The sequence below is a fragment of the Oikopleura dioica genome, chromosome PAR (assembly GCF_907165135.1).
Source record: "Oikopleura dioica chromosome PAR, OKI2018_I68_1.0, whole genome shotgun sequence".
Classification (NCBI taxonomy): domain Eukaryota; kingdom Metazoa; phylum Chordata; class Appendicularia; order Copelata; family Oikopleuridae; genus Oikopleura; species Oikopleura dioica.
The window spans coordinates 6,765,800-6,778,060 of record NC_137293.1 but is presented as its reverse complement, the minus strand read 5'-3'; the positions used below and the strand labels follow the sequence as shown (position 1 = coordinate 6,778,060).

Genomic DNA, 12,261 nt, shown 5'->3' with positions numbered 1-12,261 from the left:
AGGCAGTTAAAAATAATTAAAAAGAAAAGTTTCTGTGAGAATTTAAAAATCGAAAATATCATCGCTGAAAGTGTCTTCCTTTCTTTTTGCTTTGATGATCGTAGGTCGCTTTTTATGATGTGAGTTGCTGCCGGATCTGGACGGAGGCTGCATGAGTTTGGAGCAACCAGCTACGGAAGGAGCGAAGGATTCGTCTTCCATGACGTCGATTTTCTCGTGGAAGGTCCTTGGCTTCTTGAAAGACTCAGGGACGGAAATCATGGTCGAAGCGACGGAAGGGGCCTTCTTTACTTTCTCCGAAATTAGCTTTCATTTGGTAAAAACTGCTGATAATTTGATAAATTTCAACTAAAGGCCTTTTATACAAGTGGCAGTTACACCTTTCCTGAGCCTTAGGAGGGCTTTCGACGAATCGTGGAATTTTTGAAGGCTTTTGTTTCTTCACTGGTTCAGGAGGTGCGTTCCAACTTTCATCAGAATCCGGGTTCGCGTAAACTGTTTTCTTCTTTTTCTTTTCTCCCTTTTCTTTCTTTTCCATCTCTTTTTCTTTCTTCTTTTCCATCTCCTTCTTTTTCCTCTCGTCGTAGTTTTTCTTTGCTTTGGTTCTTCTGACAAGAGTTTCGTTGAGTTCTTCTATGTTCGCCTCTTCCTGCTGCTTGTGCTCCTTGATGTACTCTTTGGCGTGAGCAATATCTTCTTTCAAAGATTTGAGATAAAGCCCTGTTTCAGCGACATCAGCCTCCATGTAAGCAAGAAGCTGTTCCGGCGTTGCAGCGCTATCTTCTTCTGGAGGAGCGAGTTCGTCTTTCACCTTTTGCGAGAGCTCTGAATCGCGTTTCTCTAGCTCTTGTTTTCGCTTATTGAAGCCGACGCTCAAATCATCAAGGGACTTTTCTCGATCTTCGCGTTGCTTTTTGATTTTCTTTTCAAGATCTGCCTTCTTTTCTTGGAGTTTTTTCAGTGTTTCTTGCTTTGATTCTTGCTCTCCTGAAATTTCAATTGTAGTAAATTACGTTCATGGTTGAAGATTACCTTTGAGCTTGAGGACGGACGCTCGTCGCTTTTCCTTCTTTTCGATATTTTCTTTCATTGACGCGAGCTTTTCCGTTAATCTGACTTTTTCGCCTTTGAGTTCTTCTTCTTCCTTGACAAGTTGATCGAATTCCGAACTCTGAAACTCTTTTTCGCACTCTAATTCGTCGACTTCTTCCTCAAGCTCTCTCAGTTTTTGAGCTTCATCGGCGAGAAGAAGCCGTTTTTCCGCTAGTTTTTCTTCGCTGATTCCTAAATTTATCTTTGAAAAGATGATTTATACGCAGATTTACCTCTGCCCATAAATTCAGCAAGCTGCGCCTCCAAATTTGAAATCTCTTCCTTGATTTTTAGCTCCTCAGTTCTGACGTTGACAGTTTTCATCACCGTTGTTTGAAGATGAAGTCTGCTCTCCTCGAGTTCGTCCTCCTTGTTCTTTTTCTCCAAGAGTAGATTTTTCTTTTTCTGTCTGAGCTCTTCCAACTTTCGATCAGATTTTTCCTTTTCTTCGATGAGCTGATGATCTTCTTTCGAAGCATTGACGAGCTTGATCTCCATCGCTGCCGCGTCTCGGCGAAAGTTCTTGATCTTTTCTCGAATCTTTCGAATTTCTACTTCGCGTTTGGCGAGCTCTTTGACTTTCGCAGCGAGATCGTCGAAGATTGGGTCGTTTTGGTGAACTTCGAGGACTTCTTCCATCTCGTTCAGTTTTGCTTTCAATGGGCGGTGTTTGCCTTCGATTGCGAAGATTTCGTTGTTCACGGCTTTGATGTCTTCCTTGGATGGGTTTTAGTGAAGGAAAAAAGGCAAGGTGGATTACCTTAATTTGGTTGCGTTGTTGAGAGAGAATATGTTCCTTTCGCTGCGTCTCTTTTATTTCCGTTTCCAAGGTGTTAATTTTCTCGTTGATAACTTCTTTCTCTGCGTTTAGTTCTTCGAGTTTTCTGAAGGATAATTATTTTCTTAATATTTTTTTTGATTTCATACTCTTGGCGTTCTTTGATTCCGAATTCCTCCTGGACTTTTTCTTCTACTTGATTTGTGATTTTCGCCATGATTTGCTCGATGATGTGGTCTTTTTCCTCGATCGCCTCTTCTTTTTCTTTATTTTCGTCTTCGATGACAGCAATGAAGAGTTCCTTTTCAGCGAGAACCTTCTCGTGGCTCTCCTTCAATCGTTCTTCCTCTGCGACTGCAGCGCTGTGGGCTACTTCCATCGCGTATTGAATCTGAAAGAATTGCTGCTCTGAAATCTTTTGGGTATTATTACATTTTTGATATCTGCTTCCATCGCAGATATTTTCTCTTTTTCGCCTTTGAGGGTTTCTTGGTGTCCGACGAGCTCTTCATCTTGGGCTTTTGACTGCTCTTCCAGGACTGTTTCAAGGTTGGATTTGATGGTGGAAATTGATTTAGCAGCATTTTCTTTCTCCTCGATTTTGTCATTGATGTGCGCTTCGACTTGCTCGCGATCTTTGATTACGTCTTGGACCGATTCGTGAACCTTTAAAAAAATTGTCTGAAAATGTCAAGCGTTGGTGAATTTTCACCTGAGCGAGTTTGGTATTCTTAGCTTTTAGCTCGCGCTCAAACTCGCTGAAAAGATTGTCGTTTCTTTCAGCTTGGCGGGAAAGCTCTTCGTTTTTCTTGCCGATGAGAAGTTTCAGTGGATCAAGTTTCTTTTTGAAATGAATAAGTTTGGAGTGCTTTTCGGCGAGGATGTTCTGATAGAGATTTTCTTTCTCGTGGAGGTCGATCTTTTTCAGGCTTTCTTGGATTTCTAGCTCTTCGTCGGCCTGTTTGATCACGCTTGTTGCTTCTTCAACTGAAAAAGGTGATGAATTTTGAGTTTAAGTTTGTGGTACTTACATTGCTTCTGAACATCCTTCATCAAGTTGTCATGATTCGCCGTGGCTTCTTTGAGCTCATTTTCCGTCGCGTTTAGCTTCTTTTCTCTGACGAGCGCTTCGTCCGCCAACTCGTTGTGCTTGAGCATTTGCTCATCGTACTGCTTCTGCGAACGGAATTGATTCAACTGCAACTGGCATAATTTGCGAGGCTCCATTTTTTTCTCTTTTTTGAAACTATGAATGACTGCGGATTCCTGCCGAGGATAAATAAGACTGATTCTAGAAACGACTAAATTCACGGATCAGAGAAATTTATCAACAGTAAATAGCCGTTTTATTAATTGCAAAAGTAGCAGTTATAGTTCGCTTTCTTTAGTGGAAACTTGACGGATCGATTCGCTCTGAGATACTCGGATTCGGAGGTTTGTGAAATCATCATTTGGAAGTGCTAATGAGCTTTGGGACGGGATATTAACAGGCGTAAGAAATTCTCGTGGCGTGTATTTTGAAGAGCTCCTGTTTGTTGAAAGACTGTCAAAATCAATTCATTAGAGGGTGCTCACCTGGAGATAACGGAAGATACTTCATCCTTGATTCCATCGACGACTTTTTCTGACACTGGAATGACCTTTGAATCCCCTCTTACTTTCCTAACAAGCTTGTTGAGTCTCGAATTCTCGGCTTTTGCTTCCTCTTCCAAAATTTTCTGATCAAGCAAAAGTCGTTTCAGAAGTAACCGTTTTGCATGAGCTCTTGTCAACCTCAACTCTTCATTGCAAATCAAAGAGTAAGCCAAATGCCATCGGATTTTGGCTTTTCGACTTGCTGGATCTTTCGTCTTTTTTGATTCTATACAAAAGTTCAGGAAATTAATCAGTTCGAATAATACCTGATTGAATAATGGTCAGAAAACATTTCAAAACAGCATTTGTATGAAGCATATCCATCGCTAAATAGCCCAAATAAGCCCGGTAAGCTGCATCCCATGCTTCTGTATGACTAGGAAGAGATGGAACATCCATTCGTTGAATAGCCAAAAGACCGAAGAGAATTCCATATCCAAGGCGAAGCAGTAACGAGCTCCATCCGATGAACATGTTCTACAAATGCTTATTTTTATTGATCCCTTTATATTGAAACTTACATTGAAATAGAAAAGATAAGAAGAAATATTATAAACTCTTCTGTTATCAATAGAAGCGTCCACTTCCGGGTCTTGAAGAACGATGTATTTGGCCAGAACCCATTGCAAAATGAGAACAACAAAGATCCAAAAGAAACTTGGAATGTACTCAAAGAGAATGTAGATCCAAAAGTCTCTAATTGGAACAATCGGGAAAGTGACAGGAATCCAGACTAGCCATGCAACGAGCAACATAATCAGCCAGAAGGCAAAGAGTTGAACTGCATATCCCCAAGTCAAGTAGGCGGCTTGATAAGCCTGAAACTTTAAAGAACCTAGATTTTATTTTAAAATTCTCATAGGCATTAGTTTTTGACGGACCTGTGAGCTGCAGTTGTGGGGTACAATCTTCTGGAATTTTTAGTTTTCCTTGCCTGAGAGCAAGAAACTGTCGCTTGTGATTGTTTAAGAAACTCCAAGTCGACCACCAGGTAAATGCCGTGGCGAGAGCAGATGATGCCGTGAACGAATCTTTAAAAATATGAATATCTTCAAATGCTATCATCTGCACTTACATGTAAAAGCTTTGATGTACTGATCAGCACAGTCGACGTACATCTTCATCGCTGTTTCGTTGAAAATGCTTTGTGGTTCGATAAAACTAGCCAAAGTTACTGCCACTGCATACATGTTCTCCGAGCTCTGACTGATATTTGTCAAAAAGGGAATGATTGACTGATTGATCGCAAAGAACATGATCACCAATCCGAAATAGCCGCAGATGACTGAGGAAATCACTCGATTATGAAATCTGAAGAAGCTTTGTCCGTCGTAAACCTTCTTCCGCCACCAGTTCGCACAACAGCAGCACCAGTATTTACAACAGCAATTTTTCGGCTTGTATTCTTCATCAGAAGGCTTTCTGAACAAGCTCTGGACGTATTTGTAATCGTAGCTGTCTTGAAATCGACCGACAAAAGTGGCCTTGGCCTTTGCTGTCCAATTATCTACTTTTCCAAGAAACCAGGCAGTGATCCCATGTTGTTTTCGGACTTCGGAATGAATCGAGGAAATGCTTAGCCAGGAGAGCCTCCGTTCTACTCGTCGTTCGAAGCAGTTGAACCAGAAGACCATGTTCGCGTATGACTGCGTCAAGCAGAGGATCAGCCAGCCTATGTACTGGAGAATGATGTATTCAAGAACAACTGTGCTTGAGAAGCAGTCGATATCTCGGACGATCATGTTGGCCAGAAAAGTGTACGTATAGAAACTTCCAAAGGAGAAACCAAGCAAGTCGAATCTCGGCACTGACATTACTAGCGGTGCGTATAAGAAGCTGTAGAAAGCCATGATGTACAATCGTAAAAGTGTGTAGTTCATTTCTTGAGGATTGAAGCCAGGAAAACTCGGTACGAATATTGTCCTTGGATCGACGGACATTCTGCAGGTTGTGTCAGCCATCACCATGAAAATAGCGATTTTGATGATTCTATGAATTCTAGTATTTTCAGAGTGCAGCGTGTCGAGAGTTTCAGGCATTCCAGGGCGGCCCCAGAGGAAATTTGGCCAGAGACGCACTCGAACGGTAGAAAAAAGGAAGAGAAGGTAAATAACTGCGCAAGGAATCATCATCCACTTGAGAAACACTGCGTAAGAATAGCCCGGGATTCGTCCGTTTTCGGAGTCTATGCTGTTTGAGCATTGGAAGTATTTTTCATATGCATCGATTTCAATGGCAGTATGGTTGTCGAGGATTTCAGTCGATTCCAGATTGTTGATGTATTCCATTGTTGAATTATAAACTTCCTCGATAGCTTTGGAATTGTTGTAAATATATTCTTTCAAAGATTCTTTTTTGCTCATTCAATTTTACCTCGATAATCAATTTCGGGATAATCACCTACTCTTCCAACTCGAATTAATTCTCTCTTTCTAACTAGATCCATCAAAAAATCATAAATAGGGCTTGAACCTCTCCCTATAGCTTCCAAAAGCTCCTCGGTATCCATATCGAGAAGATCGCCAACTGTCGTGTTCTCGTAGCTTCCCATTTTTCATCCTCTTTTTCGATGTTTGACTAGGAATTTGCCGATTTGAAGTCCAGAAACCGGGTAGAAAATACTACGACTGCTTCGCTTGTTTGACAGTCGGGAGTCATGCAAATAGAACTGCTCAAACATATGATTCCACTCTGCAATTATGAGACTTGCAAAAATATACGTTCTCATTAGAAATTTTAAAAGACACCATCCCCTTTTTTTGCACTTTATTTCATTTGATATAGCCAGCCCCTTCGGCCATTTCCCCGCGGGGATTTGGCTGGAGGGGCTTTTTTACGTTCGGAGAGCCTATGGCCAAAATTGACCAAACGTAAAAAAGCCCCTCCAGCCAAATCCCCGCGGGGAAATGGCCGAAGGGGCTGGCTTTTCGACATTCAATGATTGAAACTATTTCTCTTATCCAAGTCTTGGTCAGAAGATTGTCAACCAAGATACAGATAAGAATTTTATTGGTAATTTGCGAATTCCACTTGAATTGATCTGATTCCCTTTTCTTTCTTCCTTTTATTCCATCAACGACTTTTTCTGGCACTGGAATGACCTTTGAATCCCCTCTTACTTTTCTAACAAGCTTGTTGAGTCTCGAATTCTCGGCTTTTGCTTCTTCTTCCAAAATTTTCTGATCGAGCAGAAGTCGTTTCAGAAGTAAGCGTTTCGCATGAGCTCTTGTCAACCTCAACTCTTCGTTGCAAATCAAAGAGTAAGCCAAATGCCATCGGATTTTGGCTTTTCTACTTGCTGGATCTTTCGTCTTTTTTGCTTCTAAAAAAGAAAGTACTGGAAATTGATCAGTTCGAATAATACCTGATTGAATGATGGTCAGAAAACACTTCAAAACAGCATTTGTATGAAGCATATCCATCGCTAAATAGCCCAAATAAGCCCGGTAAGCTGCATCCCACGCTTCTGTATGGCAAGGAAGAGATGGAACATCCATACGTTGAATAGCCAGAAGTCCGAAAAGAATTCCGTGCCCAAGTCGTAGCAGCAACGAACTCCATCCGATGAACATGTTCTACATTCATGTTATTCAATTTTTATAAATCTAAACTTACATTGAAATAGAAAAGATAAGAAGAAATATTATAAACTCTGTTGTCAATAGAAGCATCTATTTCCGGGTCTTGAAGAACGATGTATTTCGCCAGAATCCACTGCAAAATGAGAACAACAAAGATCCAAAAGAAACTTTGAATGTACACGAAGAGAATGTACACCCAAAATTCTCTTATTGGAACAATCGGAAAAGTCACAGGAATCCAAACTAGCCATGCAACAAGCAACATTATCAGCCAAAAAGCAAAGAGTTGAACTGCATATCCCCAGGTCAAGTTGGCAGCTTGATAGGCTTGAAACTTTAAAGAACCTAGATTTGATTTCAAAATTCTCATAAGCGAAAATCTTTGACAGACCTGTCAGCTGCAGTTGTGGGGTACAATCTTCTGGAATTTTGAGTTTTCCTTGTCTGAGAGCAAGAAACTGTCTCTTGTGATTGTTTAAGAAACTCCAAGTTGACCACCAGGTAAATGCCGTGGCGAGAGCAGATGATGCCGTGAACGAATCTTTAAAAATATGGATATCTTCAAATGCCTCTAATTGCACTTACATGTAAACGCTTTGATGTACTGATCAGCGCAGTCGACGTACATCTTCATCGCTGTTTCGTTGAAAATGCTTTGTGGTTCGATAAAGCTAGCCACTGCATACATGTTCTCTGAGCTCTGACTGATATTCGTCAAAAACGGAATGATTGACTGATTGATCGCAAAGAACATGATCACCAATCCAAAATATCCGCAGATGACTGAAGAAATCATTCGATTATGAAATCGGAAAAAGCTTTGACCATCGTAAACTTTCTTCCGCACAACAGCAGCACCAGTATTTACAACAGCAATTTTTCGGCTCGTATTCTTCATCAGAAGGCTTTCTGAACAAGCTCTGGACGTATTTGTAATCGTAGCTGTCTTGAAATCGACCGACAAAAGTGGCCTTTGCCTTTGCTGTCCAATTATCTACTTTTCCAAGAAACCAGGCAGTGATCCCATGTTGTTTTCGGACTTCGGAGTGAATCGAGGAAATGCTTAGCCAGGAGAGTCTCCGTTCTACTCGTCGTTCGAAGCAGTTGAACCAGAAGACCATGTTCGCGTATGACTGCGTCAAGCAGAGGATCAGCCAGCCTATGTACTGAAGAATGATGTAATCAAGGACAACTGTGCTTGAGAAACAGTCGATGTCTCGGACGATCATGCTGGCCAGAAAAGTGTACGTATAAAAACTGCCGAAAGAGAAGCCAAGCAAGTCGAATCTCGGAACCGACATTACTAGCGGTGCGTATAAGAAGCTGTAGAATGCCATGATGTACAATCGTAAAAGTGTGTAATTCATTTCTTGAGGATTGAAGCCAGGAAAACTCGGGACATCAGAGCAGGGTTTTCAACGAAAAATTGAGTTTGAAAATTGAAAACAAGGAAGAATCTGAAAACAAGTTCAAAAAACTTCAGCCCCCTCGGCTGCTCCCTTTTTAGGGAGTGGCTGAGGGGGCTTTTTTGCGTTCGGTCAACTTTTGATTCGAAAAATCAACTGACCAAACGCAAAAAAGCCCCCTCAGCCACTCCCTAAAAAGGGAGCAGCCGAGGGGGCTGAAGTTTTTTGAACTTGTTTTCAGGTTCTTCCTTGTTTTAATTTTCAAACCCATATTTTCAGGCGTAAGATTTTCCCGTGGCGTTTAGTAAGTTTTTTGTGACGCTAGCACGGAGCAAGCGTTCGGCTCGAAAAACCGCCCGCTTGCGCTCAAGCATAATTTTTATATCTTAATTTTTTCAATCTTCAATTCCTTTTTTAGAAATTGATTTTTTATTAATTATTGAGAGACTTTTAGAATGTCAAAATTAATTTGTGACTTGTGTGGATATGAAACCCCACGAAACAGTTTCAAATTCAAGAGACATCGGGGCGGAAGGGATTGCAATAATCGGCAATTATACAATCGTTTGGAAAGAAAAGGAGGTAAGCTATCATTTTTTTTTGCAGACAAATAATTAATACAATTTATATGGTTTATTGTATCAATAGATTTTGTATTCAAAAATTTCGTAAAATCTAAAATTAAAATCTTTCTTAAGAACTCCCGGAATATTCCTGCCATAATTGTCGTCGTGTCTACAGCAGCAAATATCACTGGATCGAACACAAGCGAAAATTACTATGTGGACCAGAAGAACGTGCTCATCGTGAACGAACTAAAGAAAGCGTCAATGAACCAGATGGGCTTAGTGACAACGAATCTGATCCGGTTCCGGAAAAGGTTTCCAAGCCATCCGAAAAGTTCAAGGACATCACGCCGAAACGCCCGAAAAGTAATTTACTATTTAAAAACAGTATTAATTATTATTCAGGGCAACGTCGACAATCCGAAGGTCTCGATGGAACCGATCTACACGGAGGAAAGAAAAAAATGGCCACAACTTCGGTCGAAGGTAAAGGCGCTGCTAGAAAATAATCAGGGAAAATACCAATTTTTGTCGATGCCGAGGGACTTTTCTTTGATAAGTTTCTGTCGAGAACAAAATTTTCGAGTCAGATTCGCTTACTTGCACCAAGTGACATTTTCCTTCTTTTTCTTTCCGCTCTCTTCCTTGTCTTCAATCACAGATTCTTCTTTCTTTATTACCATCATCCCCTCTCCTCTTTCTAAAATTCCAGGAACTTTCTTATTTCTAGCTGTTCCGGAATTGACCCCGTCAATCACTTTAAAAGCGTGACACGTAAACGCTCGATAAATATGCCCGCAAGTGTTAATGCTTTATTTTTCCTGCTCTGAAACGCAGTTCTGAGTGGGCGAAGAAAGTAATCTCTACTTTCCGTACTGTCAGGCAAAACAAAGCAGATCACTGTTCAGCCACGTCCAGCGTATTTTCAAAGAATGAGCCGTTTTAGCTCGTCATTAACGCATCAAAAATATTATCGATACGACGTCGCCTAATGCCCAAGAATCGAGACGGAATTGACTGGTTTGGGAGTTGAATATCAACTTGGATTTACTGATTTTTAGCTCTCTGCTCTTCCTCTTTAAATTTGATTTTTTACCTCTGTAGCTTCTATCAGTCTATTTTCTTCTCGTCTGAATACCAGAAAAAGGTCTGAAAATGTATGGCTGAAGCATCGATTACAGACTCGTCAGGCGTTTTATCCCCCTTTTGGAGACGAATTATTTCAAGCCCTTTTATAGAATAGAATATGGATAGAAGTAAGAGATAATCAAAGAAAAACTAAAATTCAATAAGAATTTGAACTTGTTCTTTCAAAAAAATCTTGAGATCATCTGAGAGACGCAGATCTAGCGAAATAGTGCTGTAATATTTTGAATTTTCAAAATTTTGGTGAAGGAGTAGATTATTAAAATATGAAATGTGACATGTTCCGGAACTACGCTCTGTTAATTTGGCTCGGCCTTTTTCACTTCCCCAATTCTTAATCGGGCGAAGGAAAAGTGACATTATCTGACATTTTAACGAACATATGCTTTAAAAGGTAAATTTAGGAATCAGCGAAGAGAAGATCAAGAACTTTCGCCGAGACGCGGCTGCGATGGAGATCAAGCTCGTCAATGCTTCGAAAGAAGATCATCAGCTCATCGAAGAAAAGGAAAAATCTGATCGCGAGTTGGAAGAGCTTGAAATCAAGGAAGAGATTTCAAATTTGGAGGCGCAGCTTACCGATCGGTTGCTTCTTGCCGATGAAGCTCAAAAATTGAAAGATCTTGAGGACGATAAAAGAGACACTGAATCAGGTACCCAAGATAAGATCTATGATTTCATTTTTTAATTATTTGTATTTAGGCAGATATGATGAATTGCAATGTGTTAATTTATACCGTGTTGGCGACGACATAAGCATCCGACTAGAAGAAGAGCCATTGGAGATCTCCTGCAAAGATGGCGTCGATGTCATGTCGAAAATCAGGAAAGGTCTACATAAAGCCGACGAGGGCTGGATGTTCAAAATACCGAATGCCGGTTTGGATATGGATGACATCGAGTTCAGGATGCCCTCGAACATAGTTAAAGTCTACGTAGGAAGGGTGTCAAAACTGAATTTAAGCTATTTTCAAAATAAGCGATTTAGCGGTTTAAATCAGATCGGAAAGAGCTTTCTTCGACCTATATTTTCGATAGGATCGCACGTTTCCCATTTTCCAAGGACATGACAGCTTTTCCCGCTGAGCTGATACTTTCCTAAAAATGAAATTACATTTTATATTAAAATTACTACTGACTTTACCGATAATTTTGCCATTTTTGAGAACTTCTAGCTTGTAAGATTCTTCTTCGCATATGCTAGTCCAAACAGGCTCTCTGTAGGAAAAGCTTAGGGCCGTTTTAGGATCTCTAATCCCTGGCTTGATTTCCACCTTTGATAATTTGGAATTAAAACTTCCTCGTGTTATATAAAATTCCTAAGATTCGACGTAAAAATATATAGCCTTTCCTAATCCACCCTTTCTTCCGTTATCGGACCCTTCCAGCTTTCCGACAAAAGCATCTGACGTAAAATCAACTTCTGTTCTTTCTTGCTCTTCATCGTCTTCCTCCTTTTTTGGCTTGCGTCTTTTACGGTCCAGCTTTATCATGCTTAATACAAACAGATCGAAAATGTCATCTTTCGAGCCTCTTTAATCTTTCCTCACAAGAAATTGTATGTCTCTGTAAGCGAGTAAAGTTAAGGAAAGTGGTCGAGCAGTAAGAGCAAGTAAAGTCCTTTGTGTGGTTTCTCTGCCAGTGGCGATTCATAGCATCTTGTGTTCGAAAAAGTAATGAGCAGTAATCGCATTTTATGCTTTTCGTGTCAAAGTGTGTAAGTAGATGCTGGCTAATCATTTTTTCTGAAGTCGATAAGGACAGTATGGACAGGATAGAAGTCGGTTTTCATGCACCCGATAGTGTAATTCCAATCCATACGCATCCTTGCATTGGTAAGAACAGCTCTTGTATTTGCACGAACGCTTTGGGTCTACTGTAGGTGCTCTATTTCCCGTCCCGTGAAAGCGCGAGTAATGTGACTTGAGCCATTTTTGGGAATATGCAACGAATATTCCCGAATCGTTTTTGAATTATCAAAATTTTCCCAAATCACAGAAATAATGACCGCGGTTAATCTTTGTCTTCGTATATAAATGGGACGGAATTGAGAGGCT

At 40.5% G+C, this 12,261-nt stretch overlaps 2 protein-coding genes across 2 annotated transcripts; both read right to left on the bottom strand.

Moving 5' to 3' along the window:
- Positions 1-42: 42 nt before the first annotated feature.
- Positions 43-3,106, bottom strand: LOC145701541 (uncharacterized). The gene is made up of 9 exons (XM_081778756.1): positions 2,902-3,106; positions 2,583-2,857; positions 2,303-2,536; positions 2,020-2,261; positions 1,853-1,976; positions 1,326-1,809; positions 1,033-1,284; positions 392-987; positions 43-306 (listed from the first exon to the last, which is right to left on the bottom strand). Exons 1-9 carry the CDS (start codon positions 3,095-3,097, stop codon positions 43-45), a joined length of 2,667 nt encoding a protein of 888 aa, XP_081634882.1. The 5' UTR covers positions 3,098-3,106.
- A 110-nt stretch (positions 3,107-3,216) lies between these two features.
- LOC145704622 (receptor for retinol uptake stra6-like) lies at positions 3,217-5,839 on the bottom strand. The gene is made up of 6 exons (XM_081782086.1): positions 4,581-5,839; positions 4,387-4,536; positions 4,027-4,340; positions 3,772-3,982; positions 3,446-3,731; positions 3,217-3,398 (listed from the first exon to the last, which is right to left on the bottom strand). The coding sequence occupies exons 1-6, from the start codon at positions 5,791-5,793 to the stop codon at positions 3,239-3,241; spliced, it is 2,334 nt and encodes a 777-aa protein (XP_081638212.1). The 5' UTR covers positions 5,794-5,839; the 3' UTR covers positions 3,217-3,238.
- Positions 5,840-12,261: the final 6,422 nt, after the last annotated feature.

What these genes read in the sequence shown, in the direction of transcription:
- LOC145701541 (XM_081778756.1), bottom strand. Translation starts at nt 3,097, where the DNA reads ATGGAGCCTCGCAAATTATGCCAGTTGCAGTTGAATCAATTCCGTTCG. An exon ending in AGAATACCAAACTCGCTCAG is followed by an intron (nt 2,537 to 2,582) that starts GTGAAAATTCAC and finishes ATTTTTTTAAAG; the next exon opens with GTTCACGAATCGGTCCAAGA. An exon ending in GTCCGTCCTCAAGCTCAAAG is followed by an intron (nt 988 to 1,032) that starts GTAATCTTCAAC and finishes TTGAAATTTCAG; the next exon opens with GAGAGCAAGAATCAAAGCAA.
- LOC145704622 (XM_081782086.1), bottom strand. Translation starts at nt 5,793, where the DNA reads ATGGAATACATCAACAATCTGGAATCGACTGAAATCCTCGACAACCAT. An exon ending in CTTATCTTTTCTATTTCAAT is followed by an intron (nt 3,983 to 4,026) that starts GTAAGTTTCAAT and finishes AAGCATTTGTAG; the next exon opens with AACATGTTCATCGGATGGAG. An exon ending in GTATCTTCCGTTATCTCCAG is followed by an intron (nt 3,399 to 3,445) that starts GTGAGCACCCTC and finishes TTCAACAAACAG; the next exon opens with GAGCTCTTCAAAATACACGC.